This window comes from Harpia harpyja, chromosome 3, assembly GCF_026419915.1.
Source record: "Harpia harpyja isolate bHarHar1 chromosome 3, bHarHar1 primary haplotype, whole genome shotgun sequence".
NCBI classification, from domain to species: Eukaryota; Metazoa; Chordata; class Aves; order Accipitriformes; family Accipitridae; genus Harpia; species Harpia harpyja.
In genome coordinates this window covers 20722686-20746213 of record NC_068942.1, presented here as the reverse complement: position 1 = coordinate 20746213, position 23528 = coordinate 20722686, and the positions used below count along the sequence as shown (strand labels likewise).

The window sequence follows — 23528 nt, the reverse complement described above, 5'->3', positions numbered from 1 at the left end:
CACTCTGCTGTTTTTCAGTCTCCCCACTGCCTGACAACACATCCAGAACAAGGTTATGTTTTCTCTTCTGCTTGGGATAGAAAATGTAAGAATGCCTCACACCCAAGGAAAGGTAAAACAAATTAAAATAAAAAAAACCTACCACGAACAAGTATTTGATCTGACCAAAACACAATGAAGAAAAACATTGTTCCTAATGCCTACAGGGCCAACTTACTTCTTGAAGCACTGGATTTGTTTATGCTTGCCATTATCTTTGCGTTCATAGCTGCAAATGTTACTAATGGCCATGCAATTACCCATCTCTTTTAAACGTTAAACCCTGGGCCCCAAGGAAACTGCGTGCCCTTATGTCTTTTCAAGAATACATGGCTCAATGTTTTGCGCTTTAATTTATTTGGTGACTTTTCAGAATTGCTTTGTTGTATCCTCCTCTGGGAGTATATTTGCATGAAAGGAACATTATGAACTGCTTAGTATAAAGACATAAAACAAATGAAATGACAAACACATGCAAAAACATAGCTATTCCAAATCAAGCTAACTCAAAAACTTGCGGGGGGGGGGGGGGGAATTCTCCCTTCACGCCCTCATCTGGCCCTAGCTTACTTGGCAAATTAATGAGTGTACACTCATGTTAAGGAGTGAGAACAAGGAAGAACATCCTCTATCTCTGTCTGCTGAGGATGAGAGCTGATGGGCCTCTGCACTCACTCAAGTATCACTATGGAGAAGATGGGCAGAGAATGATGAGGGGAAAGAAAATGGAAAGGAAAAAAAGAGAGAGAAAAAAAGCATATTGGCTCTTCCTCTTTAAACACTGGTTAGCTTAGCTGTGACCATGTGGTAGAAGTTATTGTGTTGATACAGGCTAGCAGTGACTTACTATAATCATTTCTGGAAGGAGGAGAAACAGGGACAGGAGCTGTGGTCGGAGTGGTGGTTTTATTTCTGGACTGATTCTTCTCCAGGCTCTCCCCATGCAGAGGTGTAGGAAGTGGCGATGCAGCCAGGAAGCTCAAGCGTTGCTGTCTCTGAGCGTAACTATAGCTAGGCTTGCTCCAAAAGAAAATATCCTTATGAAATTTTCAGGAAAGGAAAACTGGCTCAGCTGTAAGGAGACCTGACTCCAAACGCAGCGGCAGGATAAAGGAAGTCTTAGCAGCTACCAGGCGGTTGTTCAATCTCTATCAAGCAACAGCTTGAGACAGCTTGAGCTGGATACTAAGATTTGGGGTGGTTTACAATTATAACTGCAGAAAATGGAGACATGCCAAAATAATGCTGAAAGTGTGTTTTTAAAGAAACTTAAGTTGGCACAGGGTTGGAGGAAAGGTTTCTCTTACAAAGTAAAAGCTGGCTAAAGGATAGGGAACAAACGATAAGGCTTAATGGGGCTTTTTACTTTCAAGGAAAAATTATGGAATCAGTTTTATTCAACGTTTTCATCAGAGACCTAGTGAAGGGAATCCACAGTGAAATTCCCAAATTCACAGATTGTACTAAACTCTTTTTCAGGCAGCCAGCTCTTATGCTGATGGTGAAGAACCAGGAAGACAACAAAAACCAAAATGGGCAAACAGGTGTCAGAAAAGCTTCAGAGTACATAAATGTAAGTTAATGCATCTAGGGAAAAATAAGCCAAACTACACCTACATGATGCTGAATATAGAACTGACAGTGGCATGTCAGAAAAAAAGATCTTAAGAGTCATGATTGACAAGTTTCTGGTCATCAATAAAAGCCAAAACAGTATCATGAAAAAGGGTACCGAGAACAAGACAGAGGGCATCATTTTGATGCTACATATAACTTTGGTGTAACCACACTTGAGTACAGTTCATGGTCTGCTCTCTGCATCTCAGGAAGGATGCAGTAGAGTTAAAGCAGGTACGGAGAAAACCAACCAAAATGATCAAGCAGCTGCCTGACAAGGGAAGACCTAAAAATGCTGGGCTCTGCAATGGAGAGGAAAATGCTAAGAGGAACAGTTGAGTATTACAAATTAACGAAGGCAGTATCTAGGAAATTATTTTAAAACAGATTAAAGTATTTTTTATACTTCTGTAACTTATTGTGACAAGAGGTTATGGAGGCGGATAGAATCAGCAGGTTCAAACCAGACTAGATAAATTCATAGAAAAGAAGTGCATGGGTAGATACAAAAAGAACAAGGCAGATAAGTACCCTCTAACACACCCCAGCAAACAAATGTGGATACTGGGAGTGGCACAAGGGGAACTGACTGCAAGAAGTGGCCAGACTCATGTGCTCCCATAAACAGCATCTGATCTTGCCAGAGTCAGAAGCAGAGTACTTAGGCTAGAAGGATGATTGCTTTGACCAGAAAGGCATTTCTTATGCTTTTAGACCATCCAAATCATGGAGAGAGACAGATGATTTTAAAAACAAATTATCAAATAAATAAAAAACAAATTCCCAAGAAATTACACTGAGCTGAAATCCTCTCCCAAAGCAAATTTGCTGGCTTTTTTGTTTCCCTCAACCAAAAGAATACTGTTTTCTGTTATACCTCAACACCCAGAATGGTTTGGCAGGACAGTAACTGTTAGATTTACTGCTTACATGTGTGCATATAATGAGATGGCATCTTATTCCAACCTGACCACGGGCCGAGTGCTGGGTTAACATATGCCAGAGACGTGGGAAACTGCGGAACAACAGGGAAACCCCTTAAATGGGGAAATCCTCCAGAGACTAATGAAGTGATTAACTGTTAGTTTTATTCCATCATCAAATGTTTTTACATGTTTCCTGACATCATCTTCAAATCTCTCTTTTTCATGGCAATCTGCTTTGACACAGCCAAATGCCCTTCCCTCCACTGCAAGAGGCTCCTGCTATATATGAATATATTTAGGTGGTTTCCAAGTTAGTAAGGAGCTTTTGCCCAGCTGTAAAGGGGAGACACATAGCCTGTACTTATCCAACACAAGCCCTGGGATAACCTTCTTTCTCCCTCACCACTCTTTAAAATCATTGTTTAGGCAGGGTGATAGGGAGAGAAAAGGAAGGCTGCTGCTCACTTGGAGCTTCTCAGGCTTGCTAGGAGTAAGAAGCCTGATCTGAAATTTCAGTTCATTAAAATCTCTACAGCTCCAGAGCTTTATCTTTCTGCCGAGGACACACCCTTCCCGCACTCACCAGCTGTGGACTGGAAATCGCAATACCTATGAATCATCGGAAGAATTTTTAGCCTGGCACCTCAAAACAGTGAGGCACTCATGCTGTCTGTCTGTCCACACAGCTGTCTGACAGCCATTCCTCAGCAACTGTTTAACCCTTTGGTCGGTCTTGAGGATTTTTGGGTGGTGGGAAATGAACTCAGCCCTTGGAAGGTCTTACCAGTTTCGTGAAAATCAACACCTGCTAATGGCAAAACATAAAAATTGGGGTCTGACTGAAGAGAAGTCAGGAGCAGCCCTAAGAAAACATGCCAGACAGACAAACAGAGGCACAGCCCTGGCTCTGGCTGATGGCTCTGCAGCATCTCGGGAGGGCACCCGATGGGGCTGCCCAGGGAGGAGGGAGAGGCGAAACAGATCTTGGGTGAGGCAGGGCACAGATCATCAGGAAATCAAGCTTCGCTAGTCCCTCTGCTCACAGAATGAATTTGTTATTAGGACTATGGTGATGTAGGTTTATATAGGTCACTGTGACAGTAAAAACGTATCATTTTTATCTTCAGCCTGCTTGATCTTCAGCACTTTTAATCCGCAGTATCAGCCTGACTGATTTATTACTACACACTGACAAGGACTTCATTTTATCTCCATGCACAAATAGCCTGTTCCTAAAATATAGAAGGTGCATGTTGGCTATCTGTGTAAACAAGAGATTAGTCTCTCTTCTGATTTTGTGACATTGTCTCTCCATGTCCTCTCGAATATATATGACTGATCTAGCCTCTATCTCAGCCATTTTCTAATGTAAGGAAACTATATTGTCCTTTTTTTGCTGTTTTCCATTCCTACTGGAAATCTGGTATTTAATCCCTACAGATATAAATCTAGATTGTCTTCCAGCATATATTCCCATTTATATTGCCATTCATGTCCCATTTATTCTCTATTATGGTAAACTGTATTAGCTTCCTAATGACATGTAGCATTGTTTTTCCTAGTCCTGACTGTGTATGACCTCACTGAACCACCACCACTACTCTTCTGACTATGGCCTGGGTTTTACGCTCACTTTCAAACATAAACAATTAAATTCTGACCTGATTCTAACAGCTATAATGTCAAAAAATATATTTGGATAATACATGTTAAGGATGTAAATGTTGGCTGCTGAACCCCGTGGACTCCAGGACCCAGGGATCCCTCCTTGCTGACTGCTGCAGCCCAGTCAGGGGAATGCAGGGACTCAGGAGGTCTCTCCATCCCAGCCTGATGGACACGGCTCCTGTCCCTGTGTGCAGGTTTGGCCAGCAGCAAAGCTGAGCATCTGTCTCAGGCACACACACACACGTACACACAGAGGGCACCAAGGCAGCCGGACACACAGACTACCTGACAGACCACTGCCTTTAGCCACACTCACATAAAAACCAACAGCCTTCACTTAAATATAAGTAAACCCAGTCCTGTTCCTCTTCTCTGGCTGATCAGGATCAAAGTCCTCTATGAAAACAGATGTGCCCTCACTTTCTAGATTCACAAGCACAGTCACATTCACAGATCCTCGAGTACCAGCCCAGCCTGTAAAGCCCGCTAATACCCATGCTGAGGCTCCCTTACCTGGTAAGCAGGTCTCCTCCTACTCTCCAGCCAGTCCAACTTGAAGTTTGCTAGCACGCAGATGCATGTGCTACACACTTGTCTCACAAGTGTCCCCACAATCATGGATTCCTTGAATATTAGCACAGCTGCTCAGTCCACCCGTGGCCAGACCCTGGGTCCCCTAACCCAGCATGGGCTCAGACCTCAAGTCCTTCCAGATGCAGGCTTCCTCCTGCTCACCAATTAATCCATCTTAAAATTTGCTGTACAATTACACGTACACATGCACAGAGGATTACATTAACTGGGAGGGGGGAAATAAACACACTTCAGTATTTATGGGTGCTGCTATTTAGGCCTCTCCCACATAAACACACACGCTGGTCCCTCCAGTTGCTGACACCTAGACCTACAAGCCTTATGGCCCACGGTCCCTCCAGTTGGGACCACCCATGACTCTCTTGAATATTGGTCTCTCTAGTTGCTGGCACCAAGACCTGTGGGTCCCTTCTCCATTTGCTAGCACTTGCAGCACTCACACATGGGATGCAAAGTGAGATTACACAGGGGAAAAAAAAGGTTAAGGATTTAATAAGAAGATAGGGCAGACTGCAGTGATCAAGCAGAGGCTCCGTCAGAGAAGCGTATTGACTGGCAGCTTGCACACACGACCGGCCCCTTTAACACCCCTCTCCTCTGTTTTCCCACGCTTCCTCCTCCCCAGTCCACCCTGACCCCCACCACCCCCCTTCCCCACCTTTGGCCCTTCCTCTAAACACCCCATAACAAGTTCCGCACAGTCCCACAAGCCCCTTCCGATAACCCATAACGAGTTTTGCACAGTCCCCCGTGCCTCCCCCAAACACCCCCCCGCACCCCCGCACCGAGGGCAGCCTTCCCCCCCCCTCGGTTAGCGAGCTGAGTGCTGCCCTTGGACCATCGCTAATGGCCCATCCATCAGTGGCTGAAGAGGTCTGGTCTTTCTTATTGTCTCCCTTACCGCCTGCTGTTAGGTTTGTGTATCCGCGTGTTTATTTTATCACTTTCCTTGTTACGTGTTATTTCTTCTAAACTGAGGAGTTGGAGCCAGATGACTTAACGAGGCGGATGCTCCCGCATTCCACATACCCTCACAATACACACTTTGCCAGCTCTTGGTGCCTTAGGGAGGAGAGGGATCCATGAGTTGAGAAGTTCATGACTAAATGGCTTTGTACAAACAAGAGGGAAAAGCCGCTGAAAAATAGACTAGGCATCCTAGAATGACAGAGGGCTACAACATCTCACGTCGTCTTTAAAGCACGGGTTTCACTCTAATTAGTTACTGGTTTTCAACATTTCTATGGTTTTACAATGCAAAATATGGAAGTTGATTCAGAAGAAGCAAACAGAAGTTTATCATATCACCAACCTGCTATTGCGGGCAGCACAGGCATAGCTAGACAAGTAAGTACTTGATACTGCCAGAGGAGCTCACTTGAGTAAGAGGTCATCCAAGAAGTTTGGCAAGGTGAAAAGGCACATCTCCCCTGCAGGTGAACTTCAGAGAATGTGTTTCCCTGCTCTCCCTTTCAGTCCTGTCAAAGTTATGAGAAAATGCAATACCATTCCCAAAGGTAATCATCCTGCAGCTCCAAATCACTCCTCTCTCGTTGCCCAGAAATCCCAGGCAGGACCTGGCTCTCCTGCAAAAGTACCCGCATCAATCAAGCTTAATAAAACTGTACAACAACTTGGAATTGTGAGTCAGCTATAGCAGCTGCTGACATGTATTCCTGTAATATCTTGAGTGATGATCCAGAATAAGAAATTAGACTTCTCGCTGTGAAAACCTGTGCTAGTGATGTTATTAAACTCATCCTAAAGCCCACCTTACCGGACTACCTCCCCTCTGACAAAAAGTAATGTCAAAGCAAATGAGACATAGATAAAACATTAAGGAAAAACTTTCCAGAAGGTTGAAGTTTTCCAGCACAGTAAGAATAGTGAAGCAACAAAATCGGTCTCCTTGGCAGATTCTGGAATAACCACTGGAGGTTTTTTTCAAGAGCAAGTGAGGCAAAACATCTCCCAGGAATGGCACAGTGCAGCTGATTCTGCACTAGGACATAGGACTGGACCAGACCAGTGGTTCCCAGGGGGGAGAGACTGAATCAGGGGGTTAAGGCATGGAGATCAGGCTAATAAGGTTTGCTGGACATATGCTGAATAATGCTTTTCTAAGAACCTCATCTCCCCTATCTATGAGAAGTCTTTTCTTCTCCACAAAGTGCCATGATTGTATTCTTAGAAAATAGCACTGAATGTGCACTGCAGTAGACAGAAGGGTGGATGAATAGCGGATTTAAACCATCATTAGATCCTGCCGGCCTTGGGCTGCTCAAGAGCCCCATCACAGCTTAGCCCTGGAGACCTGTCTAAACTACTTCAGTCATTTGGCACTGGTGCAGACATCCAGCCACCCTCACAGCCTCACACCAGCCAACTTTCCCTGTCCCCATTAGAAGCTCTTGCTGCTACCCTCACAGCATCTGCTGCGGGGAAATCCCCCCCAAATATACCTGAGGCTTTTTGAGTCAGTACATTTAAACCCTTGCAGCCAGCAACCATAGCAAGGCTGATGTTCTCACCCCAGAAATTAGGGTGAAGACCAGGGGAATTCATTCACTTCAGTTCCCATGGGCAGGCTCCAGACCTGCAAGCAGTTCCTCCAGAGACCCTGAGCCAACCCACTGCAACTGAACAAGTACTATCTCTAAAATCCCAGTTTATGATATTAAGGTCATGTATTCTGAGTACATATTCTGTGGTCTTCTTCTCACTTAACATATTCCCTGCCCTTCTCATTTGTATATCTGGGTCCAGCATATTGCATTTGGGAATTACTAAAGCCCTATACCATGCAGCTCAGGCATACCTTAAACAGCTAATACTGTTGTACCACTCCTCTATTCCACCATTGCTACATGAAACTGTACAATTCTTTATAACGTCTGACTCTGCATCCATTTACCTATCTATATGGGAGGAGATTAAGTTCAAAGAAAAACAAAAGATGGCACAGAAAGACAGAGCACCAGGCATAGATGATATACTGTTATAGTTTCTGTCCACAAGGTAAAGAAAAAACAGAAGAGAAACAGAAGAAACAAAATGTTGAGTCTTGAAAAAATCTGATCCCTAAATGAATATGGGGAAATTATTGCTTCTTTTTCTGTGCACTTTCCCATCCCTCCCTTCCTCCTTCCCTCCCTCTCCCATAGAAAAAAGAAATCTACAAATTAACCACAGCAGAATCTTTTTTTTTGTTTTAAGCTATTAAATCATCATTTTTCCTCAAGAAACATTGATGATTTAACTGACAGTTAATTTTAAAAATAGATCAAGCATTCGGTTGTCATGCAAGTGCTGTATTTTATCCCTAATGGAAATAATTAAACTTACTTAAATGCATGAGGAAGCAAAGAGGAAATAAAACAGCCATCCATCTTACTCAAAGGTCTACTCAGTGTCTTGACCAGAAAACATAAGATTTTACACAGCGGTGCTATAAAAGCTGAAAAACAAATAATCCATTCACCGTTGTCCTTGATCATTAACAAAGGGACAGGCTTTAGGATTTATGATAGTAGCAGGTGCTGCAGTGACAATCTGTATGGTTCTCTATCTTCACATTGTCCTTAAGGGTAATCTTAAAAAAAGAAAACACACACATATAACAAATAATTAGGATTAGCTACACAGTAAAAACAGCATTCTCAAGTAAAAGATGTCTGAGGCCTTTTTCTTAACCACAAGGTTCATAGGCTTTTTGAGGTTCGGGTACTAGAACGGCCTCTGAATGCCAGCTTGTAAAGCTGCACCATCAGTGGTTTTCAGAGCCGTAAAGACAAAGTTTTCAATAGTGACATAAATAGTGACATGGTTTGGTGTCCTTAATTTGGCACTTCTCTAAAGTGTCTAATTTTCAAAAAGTGTTAAGTAACCAATCTATGAAAAATCAGGAAGTGTCCTTAAAATATTTCACATGGGGATTGTAAAAATGGAGAACACAAACACAATGAGTCATCTTTATTTTTAATCTCAACCAAATTCTAGTTGCTGCCTCAGGGCAAGTATAGTGTTGGTGGTCTAGAAAAAGACCTATGCTCTACTCAGATGAAGAGCCAGGATGGGTTCAGCTGTAGGTGTCTATAGGTAAGTCAGGTATCTGGGCTCTTATGAGAGCCAGTGGAGACCCAGTGCTCTGTTCAGCTGCGCACACAGAGCTGTCAATTGCCATTTGAGACATCAGAGGGGATCTCACCAAGCCTCCAGCTGCAACTCTGAAAGGTCTTTTATGGGTCCTGTGTCTGCCAGCCATACACAGATGGCTTCAGTACCCTAGGGTATCTCAAATGGCACCACATTTGTGAGTGGGTAACTGAACTGAGCCTCTAGTTGACACACTTAATGAGCCTGATTCAGATCACCATAGGATAGACACCTTAGCTTGTTTCAACTAGCTCACCATTTATTACGTCAAATTTAAGGTTTCTTCACCTGGAGCTGAATCACTCCCAAAATAATCAGCTTTAGCAGAATCTCTCTTTAAAACAACGTTCCAGATGAGAGTGTTAAATGCTCAAAGTAGTTGCACACATTTACAGTTCCCTCCTGGTTATACTATTAAAACAGAGCCTCAGTTAATCTAATGAGCACAGATGGTTTTGGTGCCTCATTCCCATATATGTAATTGATAGTATTGACCAGCCACCTTCCCAGAGAACTCCTGCCTATGCAGGAAAGAAGCAAGAAAAATGACTTATTAAAATCAAATACCACTACATAGCATTTAAGGGGAGGGTGCACATTCAGGAGAGTTGCAAATGAGGGGACAACAAGTCCACCACCAGAACCGCAGGTGTCATGAGTCAAAGCATTTTCACTGAAGTCAGTGGCACTGCACCAACTTCCACATCCCAACTGAATATCAGACTCGGTACTGGTTGACACTTTAATTTCCTCTTTAGAAAAAAGAAAGAACCCAAGCGCAAAGGATATAAATGCCAAGAATGCTTCCCTCAAATTGTTCTCCAATGTCCTCCAGCAAAAACACGTTCTTTTCTATTCACTGCTTCAGCTAAACATTGCATCCCAAAAGAAGCTTAAACAGGTCTCATTCACACCCTCACCTTGGTGAAAGCCTTTGCTACGCAGCACGTTGCTTCTGATGTAATATTCTTTGGAACGAGCATGGTCTTCTTGGACCTCATTGGAGTGGGATAGGCCCGGGAGAAACAGCACCCAGTGCACTGGTAAATGGGCGCTCCTGGCTTGGAAAAGAATCTGTTCTCCCCTAGCTTGCACTCCGGACAACCTGCCATAAAAATATAAGGAAAAGACTTTTACTTGGTCTCCAGCTGCATTTTCATTTTCAAAAAGGAAGGGAAAGTGCAGGAGGTAAGAGGAAGCACCGGCCGCATTCTGCTGCTTGACATCTGCAGAACAGAAAAGAACAGACACAAAAGCTCCCCTCTTTAGGGTCCTTCAACTCTGCAACACGCACCGGCTGTAAAACTAGACTGTGACTTTCTCAGTAAGGCACAAGCATTATTGTATCTTTTCTGGTTTTCTTTTCAATTTTTTTGACAGTTGTGAAGGGGCTTTTGTATGTCTATTGCACTAGCAGTCCCTAGAAAACTTCCTTCTAGCTATAGATAGTTAAATAGCACCAGCAGGATTTGTAGTGCTTCTTAGACATTGCCTGTTTTCAGGCAAGACTCTCTTATGAAGAGTTTTAAAAATGCCCAGTGATCCCGAGATTTTTGTAGCTCACATTTTTCTATATTCAGTTCGAGGCTGAATAAAAAAACCCGCAATCTCCAAAACACCCCTAAAATCTTCCTAATACACTTCTTTTGCAGAATGCTACACCACCAACATCCCATATTCTGGGATCTACAGAGGAAAAATATTCTGCGTATTATGAGGAGAAGCTATGGTTCTGCTGTTCCTGATGTTACGCTGCCATTTAGATCTCAAGAGTACAAGAAACCAAAACGTTTCTATTCTATAATGTTTCAAGGTTAAGATCACCCATGTCAATATGAGGACATGGTCATCCGGGAGACTCTTGACCTGGAGAAATCAAGTTTAGAGAAGAAACAGGAAGTATCCTCATAGCAAAATTATCTTGATTTATTATACCTTCATATCTCAGTGTCAATAAATGCAACGGAATGGTAAGATTTATGACCACATTTATAAAACATGTGAAAGTTTAATTAATACTCTTTACGAATAATTGACCTATTTCTGAATGCTGAAAGCAGCTTACCCTGCATGAGAAACTCTCCATCTGGGAAAGCATGAAGAAGATGCAGAAATACAGACAAAATGGTCAAAGTGACAGCTGCATACTTCCCATGGGAATCCATGATCTGTCTGGAAATACAAATATACACATTTTTAAAGGACTGTTTTGCACTGGGTACAATACCGGTATCTAGGCTACACACTGATACAGCATTCAGTGCAAGTAACAGAGACAATTTAGAACCGGGATTGGAAACTGAAAATGCAGTGTACTGATGTGCATTTTATAGGCTCAGAAAATTGAATTCATCACAATAACAAAAATGTGCCTTTCTTTCTGGCCTTAACAATTTTTTTTCTGAATATTAATATAAGCCACACCACATAAACTTCAAATGTCATAACTGTCTAATATTTATGTTAGACTGGATAAAGCCAGCAAATCCTTACGGAGAAGACAAAAGAATCTGCAGAATCTGGGACATGGAAAGACTAATTTCAAGGAAAATGATTTCACATCAGGACATAATTTCCTGAACCAAGAGTCAGATTATTTGTCCACACACTGAAATGGCCTGAAGTTGCACCAGGGGAGGTTTAGATTGGATATTAGGAAAAAATTCTTCACCGAAAGGGTTGTCAAGCATTGGAACAGGCTGCCCAGGGAAGTGGTGGAGTCACCATCCCTGGAGGTATTTCAAAGAAAGACGTGTAGATGTGGTGCTTAGGGACACGGTTTAGTGGTGGACTTGGCAGTGCTAGGTTAGTGATTGGTCTCAATGATCTTAAAGGTCTTTTCCAACCTAAACAATTCTAGGATTCTAGGATTCCATGACTTCTTTAGTGCCAAAGTCCCCACAAACAGATTTTCACAGTCCTGTCCCTCGGTGGGAGAAAGCTCCTCTGATCTATGTGATGAGAGAGGCACTACATGCTGTGCTCCAGAGTGCCCGAGGAGACAGGGTGCCGAGAGCGAGCTCAGGGTGCCGAGAGCGAGCTCAGGACGGCTCGAAAGAGCCCCACGGCCACCTGCATCACCCGGGGTCAGGGGAGTCCCAGGGAGTTCAGCATCCCTGCAACCTTCTGGACTGAGATTTCTTTTAGGCTTCATTTTACTGATGTAGCAACTTGGCTTTTGGGTTCTGAGTAACAGAAACATGGTTTGGTATAAACACATCCTGGTCAGCTTGAACTTTTAAAAATCTTTTCAATAGATTAATTTTGTGCAAGAAGGCTACATGCGGCACTGCACATCTGCCCTTCTACAGCTAGCACATGAGATGAAGTGGCCATAAATAGCATATCACTTGTTCTCTGGGTAATTCAACAGAAATGCAGTTGTGTGGCTATATTTGATCCAGATCAAATCTATACCACACGGTAATGCATATCTCTGATATGAATAACTGGGGGAACTACAATATTAAAGATGCAGAATATATAAGTTGTAACTATATGAATACCATAACAAATACTCTGGTTGATTTTTTAAAATTAATTAACTTTTTTTCACCATCATTTGCAATAAGATTTCACGGCAGCTGGGGGCACAGGACATGAAACCTCAGTTCTCTCTATATCCAAACATCAGATGTGCTAAATAAGGGCTACACGCAGATTGGCAGGATGCTTTTTAGTAACTACCATAGGACCTTTAAAATTATTCTGAAGCACTTTGTACAGGCCTGGTCAGAGACAAAAAAACTGGTCATAAACTGTTCATAAGAAATTGGTGTTTCTTTTGAGCCAGAGAAGTGCTATGTGCCTGTGGCATGGCCTGGGAGGATCTCCCTCACTGGAAAGTCAGGCAGGACCTGAGTTAGGCTAAAGGTGCCACACGTGTTTTCAGATCTTCATGTTATAAATATCTGGTCAACTAATGCTACTTTTAAAAATATTGGATTCACCTGAGCTATGAACACATAAAACAAAATACTGAACCTCACTTCTTCTCTCGTCAGTATTAAAATGTAGTATTTTAGGCATGAAGTTTATAACCTTCCTTCTCAAGCACTAAGCCCATGTATTGTACTGACAATTTCATTGTGCCCAATCACAGACCATTTTGCCCAGTCTCTCACTCAGAAAACAGATTTTCCCCCTTAAAAATTATTTTCTTCTAAAGCATAGGCCTGAGCCCTTCCTTTAGAAATGAACAGGAATGACATATCCCATGGTGAAGTAATTGAGTCCATGGAGAAAAGGATGTATAAAGGATGCTGAAGTATGAAATTGCCCATCCGGGGCAGCCTGTGCAGGTGACAGAGACAGCAGCACCCCTGTACCCAGCCAGGCTGGCTGGGGACAGCCTTGTCCTGAAGGATTGAGTCTCAAGTTCTTTTTATTGCTGAGACACAGAGCACATTTCAGATCACGCTGTGAGGGATTCTGGGCTGAGCACCACTCACCTTCCCCCCTGAAGAGAGGGTGTTTGGCTGTGGCTGTGCAGCAGTGCCTGGTTCACTGGCCCCAGTTGCTCCTGACTGGCTTCAGCCAAGCACCCCAGGCAGCATCCCAAGCCCCCTGCTCCTAATCACCAAGCTATTTACCTGCCTCCCCAGAAACATTAGCTGATCATGCAGATCTCTCCACCTCTGCAGTCAGCCCCCCTCCCCAGGCTGTGTCTGGAGCTAACTGACAGCTTGTTTGGGCTGTGTCTGAACTGCAGCGCTGACGGCATCTCCAGACTCTCGCAACTGGATATTTTGAACAGTTTCTTCTGTGCCTGCGCAGACCACCTGATCCCTTGACTTTAAAAGACTGAAACTGTCACACAAGATCATGATGTGCTAATGACTGATGTGCCGGATAAGCCTCCAAGCTGACAACACTGATATGTACGCTTTAGATACTGAAAAAAAAGCATTCAATCCTAAAATACTTAAAAGCTTCTCTTCCTCCAAATACACCAAATACACCGGTCAATGCTGCTACTCCGTGATAAATATTCTCCAGGGAAAGATCAAATTGTGGCCCCAAATATTTTTAAAATGAGGTGGCAGTGAGAAGGACAATAATGCCAGCAACAAAGAAATTGATCTTGAGTTTTGGTGCAGAGGTTATTTAAGCATGCTATACTGATCAGAGAAGGCACTGCCAACCCTAACCAGGAAAGATGGTAGAAAATGAAGTATAATTAAACAAAGATAGCTTTCACATAATGGAAACTTATTTCTTTGGAGATTTTGCACCTATCCAGCAGAATCTCTGCAAGGACTGCCACAATGATGCAAATGTTCAAGTAACGCCTGCTCACAACTGGAGGGAAAGGCAAACCTGAGGTGGTCCAAGGAGTGAAGCCACTTGCCTGGTATCATTACCTGAGAATGAACCTGGAGCACTGGGATGTGTGCAAAGAGGGTATTGATTAGCAGAGGGATGCTCCATCACTGCACAAATTCCCAGAGATATATGGGGACGTGAGGCTGCGACGCACAGGTCAGCAGGTCTTGGTTCGTTGATTAAACACACGTACAATGCAGTCATCAAAGGTAGCAGTTCAGATGGCAGTGGAGCACAGGCCCTACAAGGTAGCTTTGAAACCAGGAAACAAAATCAGAGAGCTCCATTCTTGCAGCAATCAGAAAAAGATCATGCCCAGGCAGATGAGGCTGAGACCAAAGGCAGGATGACAAGAACATGGCCCTTGCCTGACTGGGGTTAGCAAAGTGGAAAGAAACAAAGTTTATGAGCAAGACCGATGTGCAGTGCTCTCTGGTGCAATGAATGAAGGCACAAGGTGGAAACAAGCCTCTTTCTAATTAAGGGAGCAAAAACTAGAGGTAAGAGACTGATCTGAAGCCTCTTTCTAATTAAGACAGCAAAAACGAGAGGTAAGAGACTGATCTGAAGCCCAGCTAAACTGAATGGCTAAGAGGCTAATGAAATTGCAATTAACAGGTGGCAAGGGTTGGGCGCTGGGTACAAGTAACTTCGCCTCCTCCCTCCCACCTGCACAGTGAGTCAGTTCATGCTGGCAGAAAACAGAGGATAAAGGAGTTAAAAAGAGCCAGTAATGAACAGGAAGAAAAACCATTGGTAGCAATTGTGGAAGCACTGGAAAGAAGCATTTGGAAGAGGTATCAAAAAGCCAGTTCAATGTATGTATGTATGTATGTATATATGTATGCATGCAGGCTGAACGCAACCTGTAATTACACATCTCTGCTTGGGCTTTTACCAAAAAACCCCCATCCAAATACAAGAAATACTCTTCTGATGTTAGTCACCAGGTGGCAAAGGAAAGGGGGGGATGCCGTTAACACGGCAGCCCCACGGAAGCTTTGAACATGGCTCTCAGGTTTCTGAGAAGCAGCTGCCAGCTCTCTGCACCCTGTTCCCTCGACAAGAGTAACCTGTGTCCGCAGGACAAAGGTGGTCCTTCACACTGTTTAGATCCACAGCCTCCTATGGTCCTGCCAAATGTTTTGGTAACTGAACTGAGCTCAGCCACATCTATGGAGTCGCGCTGAATAAATTGGCTGAATCCCTCTCTCCGGCAAATAAGGCTTTTTTTAAGGTTGTTTACTGCATACGCTCTTTCCAGCCCCATAGAGGGGGTGTGACTGCTGGCAGACTTACCTGCACTGGGACACAATTCCACACTTGAACATCAAGCCCTGCTCCATCCAAGGGGACATTCCCCAGAGTGTGAGGAGCTGGCTGGAGGGTCCCATGCACCAGCAAGAGAAGACAGACAGCCTTTTCCAAATGACCTGTTTCCACATCATCCTGAGCCTTTTGATAGCCTGGATGCTCCACCAGCTCCAATAAGATGCCAGCCACAGGAATAACACCACAACCCTTGACTGATTATTCCGTGATTTCATGCTTTTTGCTGAAGGCACAGTGGCATTCTCCATCCTAATTTTTCTAAGAACATATAATGCTATGATTTGGTACATTATAAGGCTTTGAGGCAATCCCAGAGGGAAGTTGTTTAAATTACATTAGCCAAAACGGGAACTGAAATTGTAGTTTTGCACTTCCTCTATTGAGTTAGACTGTCAGGGTCATACCAAAAATACTGAAGATACCTGTCAATAAAACCCAGGTGTGATCTTCTCTACTCTTCCAATGCAACAGCCATTTTGCCTGACAGTCTTACTTGGTTTTCTGACTGTGCCCATGCTGCTAACCCATTTAGTGTCTACACCACTCATTTCATCTCACCACCAAATCAAAGGAAGCTTTTACTTTAATCTATTAATTATTATCTTTCTTAAGCTATTGGAACATTATATAATGCATGAATTTCAGCAGCTCTTTGGAAAGATAGTAATTTTAAATCTTCCCCAGCAGTTAAAGTCTCATCCTTTTATTTACAATATCTTGTCTTTTTCTGTAAATAAGTTATCATGCTACCCATTACCCTCACAAAGACAGGCAATCATCTGTATTTGCAAACAGGTCTTCTGTTCAGGTACGCGTGGGACTCTGTGGATGCTTTTACATTCATGTGAAGCTCCACTGGATCAGAATCCCTCGTCTAACTCTGTGGTCCATGTCCTGGCACAGAAATGCCAGCAAGCTCTGTTCAACAGGCATCCTTTGTACTGATTGTACAAAATAACCTAATGTTTTCAGCATAAACTTGGGACATCCTTCTATACTTTTCCATAGAGTGACAGTGGTGCTATCATACCCAACAACAGTTAAACACTTTGCACATTGTGTTCATTTCTTTCTGGGATGCTTGGCCATGCAGTACAGCTGTGTCACAGCAACAATGAACTACAACTGCCAGCTCTTCACTTGCAGACCAGTGTCATGTACACAGTAACCTGCTAGCAAACCACTGAAGACCGAGAAATCTTCACCAACATCTTTTTTTTCCCCTTCCCTTAACATATTTAATCATGACCAGTAATTTAAAGACTCTAAAAGATGTGTCAGTACCACAGGTTGTGTAACGCTTGACATTTGACAGCAACACCGTTGACGAGGAGAAAAACACAAAGTTACTGATGAAGAATTACCAGACCCGATCAGAAATCACAAAATATCAACATTTAGCTGCAATACAATTCTAGAACCTCATTTTCTCTTACTTACAAAGCTCGTTTAACCCCAAGCACTGATGTTTTAGTCCCAAAGCAACCTTCAAATTAATTTTCAAAGTAAAAACTTTGACAGAATGGAAGAAGAAAACTTTTGGAGAGAAGGGAAAGAGACTGTAAAAAAAAAAAAGTAATTGTTCCTCTTTAACAGTAACAAAAATTTAAAAATATATTACCTCCCTTGTTCAACAAGAATAAATCAGACAGCTGAGAAACTGCAGGATGGTGTTTGAAGGTGAGCTGTCCTTGACGCTTGGATGTACGTTCCCGAAACTGATGTACGAAAAAGTTGCATCTTTCTTTTATACCAGTAAACCTAGATTATATTCCTCGCCCACATCTAAGCCATAGGATCAACTGTACATTTTATGTAATGACTGAACATTACTTTATGTAATTACCAGCCCACCATGCTGATCTTATCTTCAACTTGACTTTCAAAAAGATTATTTTTTTTCTTATATAATGAAAGAAAGGTCAGCTTGCGAGCACAAGCTCTGTGCTGTATGAGTTTCCTGGGGAACTCAAATATTGAGCATCCAGTCATTCGCTGCAGTTTTCAGTGAACAGAATCTCATTTTTAAAAAGGAAGGGTTACTAAGGTTTCCTAATATTTCTTATTAAAGTGGAGAATAATTTAAAAAAAAAACAAACATAAAACACTTCTACAGCAATGGCATTGTTTTAGCAAAGAATAACAAAATAAAGAGCCGCAGAGATCTACGTAAACATTTAAAAGAATAATCTCTATTTGAATTTAATACCCAGAGAATGAATGCATGGATAAATATAGAAGGATTACCTTTATAAAGACAAGATTTCTGGCAAGATCTCATCTTGTTTTTAGAGTAAAGCTAATGCAGTGGAGGCACTTCTGAAAACTGCACCAGGGTGCAGATTTTTAAGGCTCAGGGACTTGTAAGTCCTTGAGTTCAAGTGACAGAGTCTGTGTCGATGCTGGTTAAATAAGACAGGTCCCGCTCTGCCTTCTGGCACCGAGGCCAAGTGGCACAGCAAGGCTTGCATCCACTCAGCTCTTCCCTTCGCCTTCCCAAAGGGGAAGCACACATCCAAACGCCTACTGGGAACAGCGCCTGGCAATGCAGACAGTCCTGGGTTGGTGCTCAAGGCCATTCCTGCAACCCTATTGTGTTTTCAAGTCCTGGAAACTTGAGGGAGATTCACTTCAGATGTGAGAAGCTCACTTCAGAAGTTAACTGCCTAAACCTGAGTTACTCACTCTAGACTGCCTTTGTATCAATGGAGAGAAATAGCCCTAAACATCTGTTTCAATACAAGACTAAGTCACTCTTCCAGTGTGCCTATTTTTCACCATTGAGAGCCCAGGGTAACTAGCTTGGACTGCTCACTGTCCTACCCTTAGAGATTTACAAATATTTTACAGCTTTAAGAAACTCCTTAACATCCAAAGGCTCAAAATTACTTTGTAAGCACCTACTTTTTGTCACTCACTGCGATATTGAAAGAGACCCCTATAGCTTCTTGTGTTCCTATGAAAATGAGGCTTTGCTTCGCGATTCAATCAGTCTCTTCCAAAACGTTTATTGTACAGTTGGATTTGGTGAATAGCATCTGTCTAGATTTCTACCATTCAGTTTTCTTGTCCCTTGCCTTGACTCTCTTTTTAATAACAGCAGCACCCCTGGACTCTGTTAGCTATTTCAGACACATTTATTGCAACCTTATCACATCTGGCTTCACTAACATCCTCATCTGCTTCAAGGTGTCGGACACCTTTTTCTCTTCTATTTGTTCAACTGATCACTATAACAAAGTTAAACTCAAAACAATTGTCCCTAGCCTACATCTGGCTTGAAATTGGCTTCTGTTTCAAAACTGAAGATGGATTTCTGCACCTGGAAGCTTGTCTGTTTTTTATCCAACAATATGAGCTGGTCTAATAAAAGATAAATAAAATAAAGTCTCTCTCCCTACAATCTTGCTTCATTTAATAACAAAAGCATAAGGTTGAAATTTGAAAGCTATTGGTAAACATAGTTTACTGAGAAATATTCCCCTGGAAGACAGAAGCTTAATATTTCTTGTCATTCAAAGCAAAATTGATGAAAGTTGCTGAAGTTTATAGAGTGCCTCTGACTTGGCTCTGTCCTGCCCATTTCATACTTACCCCAGCTTGCAGTCCTACAGGAAACCCAGGATAACTTGTGATGCTTCACAAAAAACAGAAAACTATCTTCATCATCAGGAAAATAAGTAATGACTGTATTGTATATTCATATTTAGTACTTATTTACCTAGGTACTGTAGCATGTCATCAACTAGTAAAAAGGAAACGCTATACAAAATAGTTCTGTCTTTGGAAAGACTTGAGCACAGTGACAATGTTACCCCCACAGCATAGAAGAAAAATAAAAGTGCCCACAACCTGGTACTCTTTTCCTATCAGAATGTATTAGGAATAAATCTTGTGAAGTCAATGGAATTACACTGGTATAAAAGATAGTTTAAAAAAAGCTCCTATTTTTATTAAGAGGATTTCTTACTTTAGCCGCTCCAAATCTCCAACTAAAAATACTTGGTCAAATCTGTCTTAATGTGTGACTGAATGAGAAATGAGAGAATGTAGCTCACTGTTTTAGAGAGGGGAAAAAACCCCTCTAGTTTATTAAACAGGGTATTCTTAAATCACTTAGCAATACTGTCACAGGTTGTTGCTACACTCTGATATTATGATTTCATGGTCTATATAAGTATATGGATGAAAAGATAGGTAAATATATATGCCAAACTGGACCATCGAATATGCTTTGCCAAGATCAGTATTTTGTTTCCTATTTGCAGGAGCAGAAAAAGCCATTCTGAGGTCGAAAAAGGCAACAAACTGTTGAAATTTTCAAGTTTCTTTGAGGCCACTCTGTTCCTAAATTGGACTGGGACTGTATTAAGGAACAGAAGTGAAACTAAATATAGCACTTGTTAAGACTGAAATCAGTGTGAGCTCAGCACCTAAATATTATGGAGTTTCAGAACTTTTGGCTCTTTTCTAGGAGCTGGGTCCCTCCAGCTCCTTCTCTGGCTTTCTCTGGAAAGGACAGTTCACGTCTCTTCCCTTGCTCTGCCAGATGCTGTCTCAGGGTATGTGTCCTACTTCCCTACTTAGTGATATCTGCTTATCTACAGGCAGCTTCCTGATGCTGCCTTTTCCTCGCTAGAGGAAAGCTTTTCTAGTTTGCCACTCAACACTGACAGTGCTGGGCATCCCCCAGCACTGCCAGTAAAAGAATGGGAAAGGACTCCCTTTCTTCAGAAAATAAACTCTTCTATTAAAAAATAACTCCACTCAATTAATAATCAGACACCCCCCCCAAGTGTGGTCACAGATTAGCACTATTAAACAGAATCTACTTACTTTTAATAAGGGCAATACAAGGTTTGCTATACCTTACCCCTGCAGAAAAGATAGTACAGAGCACACCTAAATTCTTTTTTTTTTTTTTTAATTACTGCTGCATTCATCAGAACCATTCCTGCCTTCTTTCCTGGTTTTCCTATTCTTTGTAGATAAGCAAATGAGAAGAAACAACCTTTAAAATGAAGTTCTGATAGCCTTTTTGGCTTGGATGGACAAGCAGGTTGAGTTCTGGAGGATTTTTTTTTTTTTAATAATAATTAAATCACATTTCAGACCTTCCTCCAGATGTAGCCAAAATCTACCCTTCATCATTCATGCAAACTCAGAAAACAGCAGCCCCCCATCTGAGAATGGAATGGCTCACCAAATGCCAGAAACTCCTCTTTCCTTCTTCCTTGCAATCTTTGAATACCTCCTTGGCTTCTTTGTCCAGCTCTGCCCTACAAGCTCACCCAAGACCCACAAGTCTGAGCCTGCACCAGACCCTGCACCAGAAGGCGTCCCGAAGCACTGGTACTATCTCTTGTATTTTGGGTGTCACTTCCTTTATTTCTCATGTTATCTTCCAGGAGTCCCAGGAGGAGAGAGGCTCCCCACATACCACAAGCTGCTCTGCACTGACACAGGCAAATTATCAGAGTTGCTGAAGAGAGATAACTATGAAAGGCCCCATAAGAATGAGTGAGAGCATATCCTGGAGAGAAAAATTTGCTGGGGATTCAAGGAAAAAAGAAGTAACTTGAGAGTTAAACAAAAAGATATGCAGGTATTTCAATATTTCACTGAGTGTCCTTACTCCTCCCCAGTTCGCTCATAACTTTTCCAGTTGCCATCTGTCTGCTCCCAGAGACGGTAACACCAGCTCAGTAGATATACACTTAAACAAGGCTCCCCAAGGCAACAGAAAATACAGATATACATCATTTTGAAGTCAAGAGCTCCTGCCTGCCGAAATACTTCATACCATATTATGCGGGGAGTGAATGTCAAGTTTTCTGTTCTTTTACAGATGTTTTCAACTGATTATCTAAAATTATCTCTCAAAGCAGTGCTTTTTGGCCTCATCCTCCTTTGCTTAAAATCAATGGGAGTTCTGCCATTATTTCAAATGACACTGGATCAGGACTTTTAAGATTAGCTATTAGTGTTCTCAAGCTTCAGCCAAACATTGATTATTCTGAGATAATAAGGCTTTCAGTACTTATTGCACATAAATAATTGACTGCAAAGCCTCTCCTATTCTAAAACCATAGTGTAAAGAGGGTTCACTAATACATATCTTTTTGGGGGGGTTTAAAGGAATTAATATTATAGACAATGGCACTTCAGAAATACGTGCAATAATCATTATTTCACCAAAGCTAAGTAAAAATTGTGCCTCTGAAGAAAAATAGTAAGATTATAAGGAATACATATACTTTTTTCCCCTTTTTTACTGTAACTCGTCAAGGTCAAAATGTTTAATCATGGCATGTTATTAGGCAACTTATGGTACTAACAGGATGATGGCTTCTGTTTAGCTCTGTTTTCATGCTTCTTTTTGGAATAGGTTTATTTGAAATCCAATTCCTTCAAGCAAAATCAGAATAGATAATATTACAACAGTCACAGAATTGTGGAACAGCAAACAAAATGTCATTCATGTGTAGGTTTGACCTCAAGGGCTTTAGAGATTGTATTTCAATATTCTTTTTCTCTACTTTTAATTACTAAAAGTAACTACACTTCATATAATGACTAAAGCATCTCACAAGGTCAGGAAGGACTATTCCTGTTACGTATAATGTTGCTTAGTTGAAGTAACCAGGTTTGTTAGACTCCTGAAACATTAAGTGCTTATTATCAGACAGAGGTAAAACACTAGACTAGATAGACTACTGATCAAACTGATTATGTCAACGAATATGTTCCTGCACCATAAGGGTAGCCCATGAGAGATAGACAATGCAGCCTTACTTTAAACATATTTCAGTATTTAGCTTTTTTCATGAAAAAAAATAATTACCATATGAATAGATCATTGCATGTCAGGTTTAGAGCTGATAAATAGCCACGTAAAAGTGAAACGCATACTTCCAGTGCAGCTAAAACAAAGAAGCCTGATCAATAATGCAGGATGTCTCATTTATACAACTAGCAATTTCAGCAACTCTCATTATCTAATACAGAAATAATTGTTCAGTCAATTAGCTATTATCTTTCTCTAGCCCCAAATCTGAAGATTCTCATATGCTCACTGTATCACCTCTTCTATTAGTAGAGATTTCTATTATGAATTGCTTTTACATTTCATAGAACTGTATTTCTTGCTTTTTACAAATGAAAGCAGAAAAAATGCTTAAGTTCATCAAATTCCGATCAAATTGCAGCAAGCAAGAAGTAGCCTACAGTGCTGATAATAAAAAAATGTACTGACATAGAAATGTAGCTGGAAAAGGGATTCTGAAGAAAACAGCTTATTTCTATCACATTGCCAAGAGGCTCGTTACCGGGCTGCTGTTACCCTTCTCTACTGTCACTGCACAGAGAAACCTGTCTGCCAGGTCATTCAGCTGAGTAAAAAATTCACCATACTTATGATCCGTATTGCAGCAGCACCTAAGAAACCCACACCGAGACCAAGCAGAGATGGTCCCCTGCCCTGGAGAACTCACCGTCTCATACCAGCTTTAGAGGAGTAAAGTCATTCCCCCAAACGCCTCCTGTTTCACCCACCTGGGCATTTTTCTGAAGACATCAGATCTCAAACTGATGTTCTGGGCTCCACCAAAATTTCCAGACGAGGTTCTAGGTCTGCGTAGTGCAGCAGGCCAGTTCCCACACTCACAGTGATCTCTTCTGATCACACATCTAAGCAATCCCTTCACACAGCCACCTGCCCCTCCGGAGGAACTGTGCGTAGCATATGTTTCATATTTGCCAGAGACTTTCAGAGCAACGAATGAAGGGAATTATATGTGGTATTTCGTTATCAGTGTGACTCAGCACATGGAAAATGAGCTAGTGCATTATAATTAATGCCATATTAGAAAG

The 23528-nt window shown here is 41.9% G+C and overlaps 1 protein-coding gene across 1 annotated transcript; it reads right to left on the bottom strand.

The window, feature by feature from the left end:
- Window positions 1–8026: 8026 nt before the first annotated feature.
- CGA (glycoprotein hormones, alpha polypeptide) lies at window positions 8027–17365 on the bottom strand. Its single transcript, XM_052781568.1, has 4 exons — window positions 17278–17365; window positions 11065–11171; window positions 9920–10104; window positions 8027–8436 (listed from the first exon to the last, which is right to left on the bottom strand). The coding sequence occupies exons 2-4, from the start codon at window positions 11162–11164 to the stop codon at window positions 8359–8361; spliced, it is 363 nt and encodes a 120-aa protein (XP_052637528.1). The 5' UTR covers window positions 11165–11171; window positions 17278–17365; the 3' UTR covers window positions 8027–8358.
- Window positions 17366–23528: the final 6163 nt, after the last annotated feature.

Bases quoted from the DNA above. Each gene is read 5' to 3' on its own strand.
- CGA (XM_052781568.1), bottom strand. From the start codon at position 11,164: ATGGATTCCCATGGGAAGTATGCAGCTGTCACTTTGACCATTTTGTCT. The intron at 10,105-11,064 runs GTAAGCTGCTTT...TTTTTATGGCAG, and splicing joins TGGAGAGTTTCTCATGCAGG to GTTGTCCGGAGTGCAAGCTA. The intron at 8,437-9,919 runs GTGAGGGTGTGA...TCTTTTTTTAAG, and splicing joins TAGCAAAGGCTTTCACCAAG to ATTACCCTTAAGGACAATGT.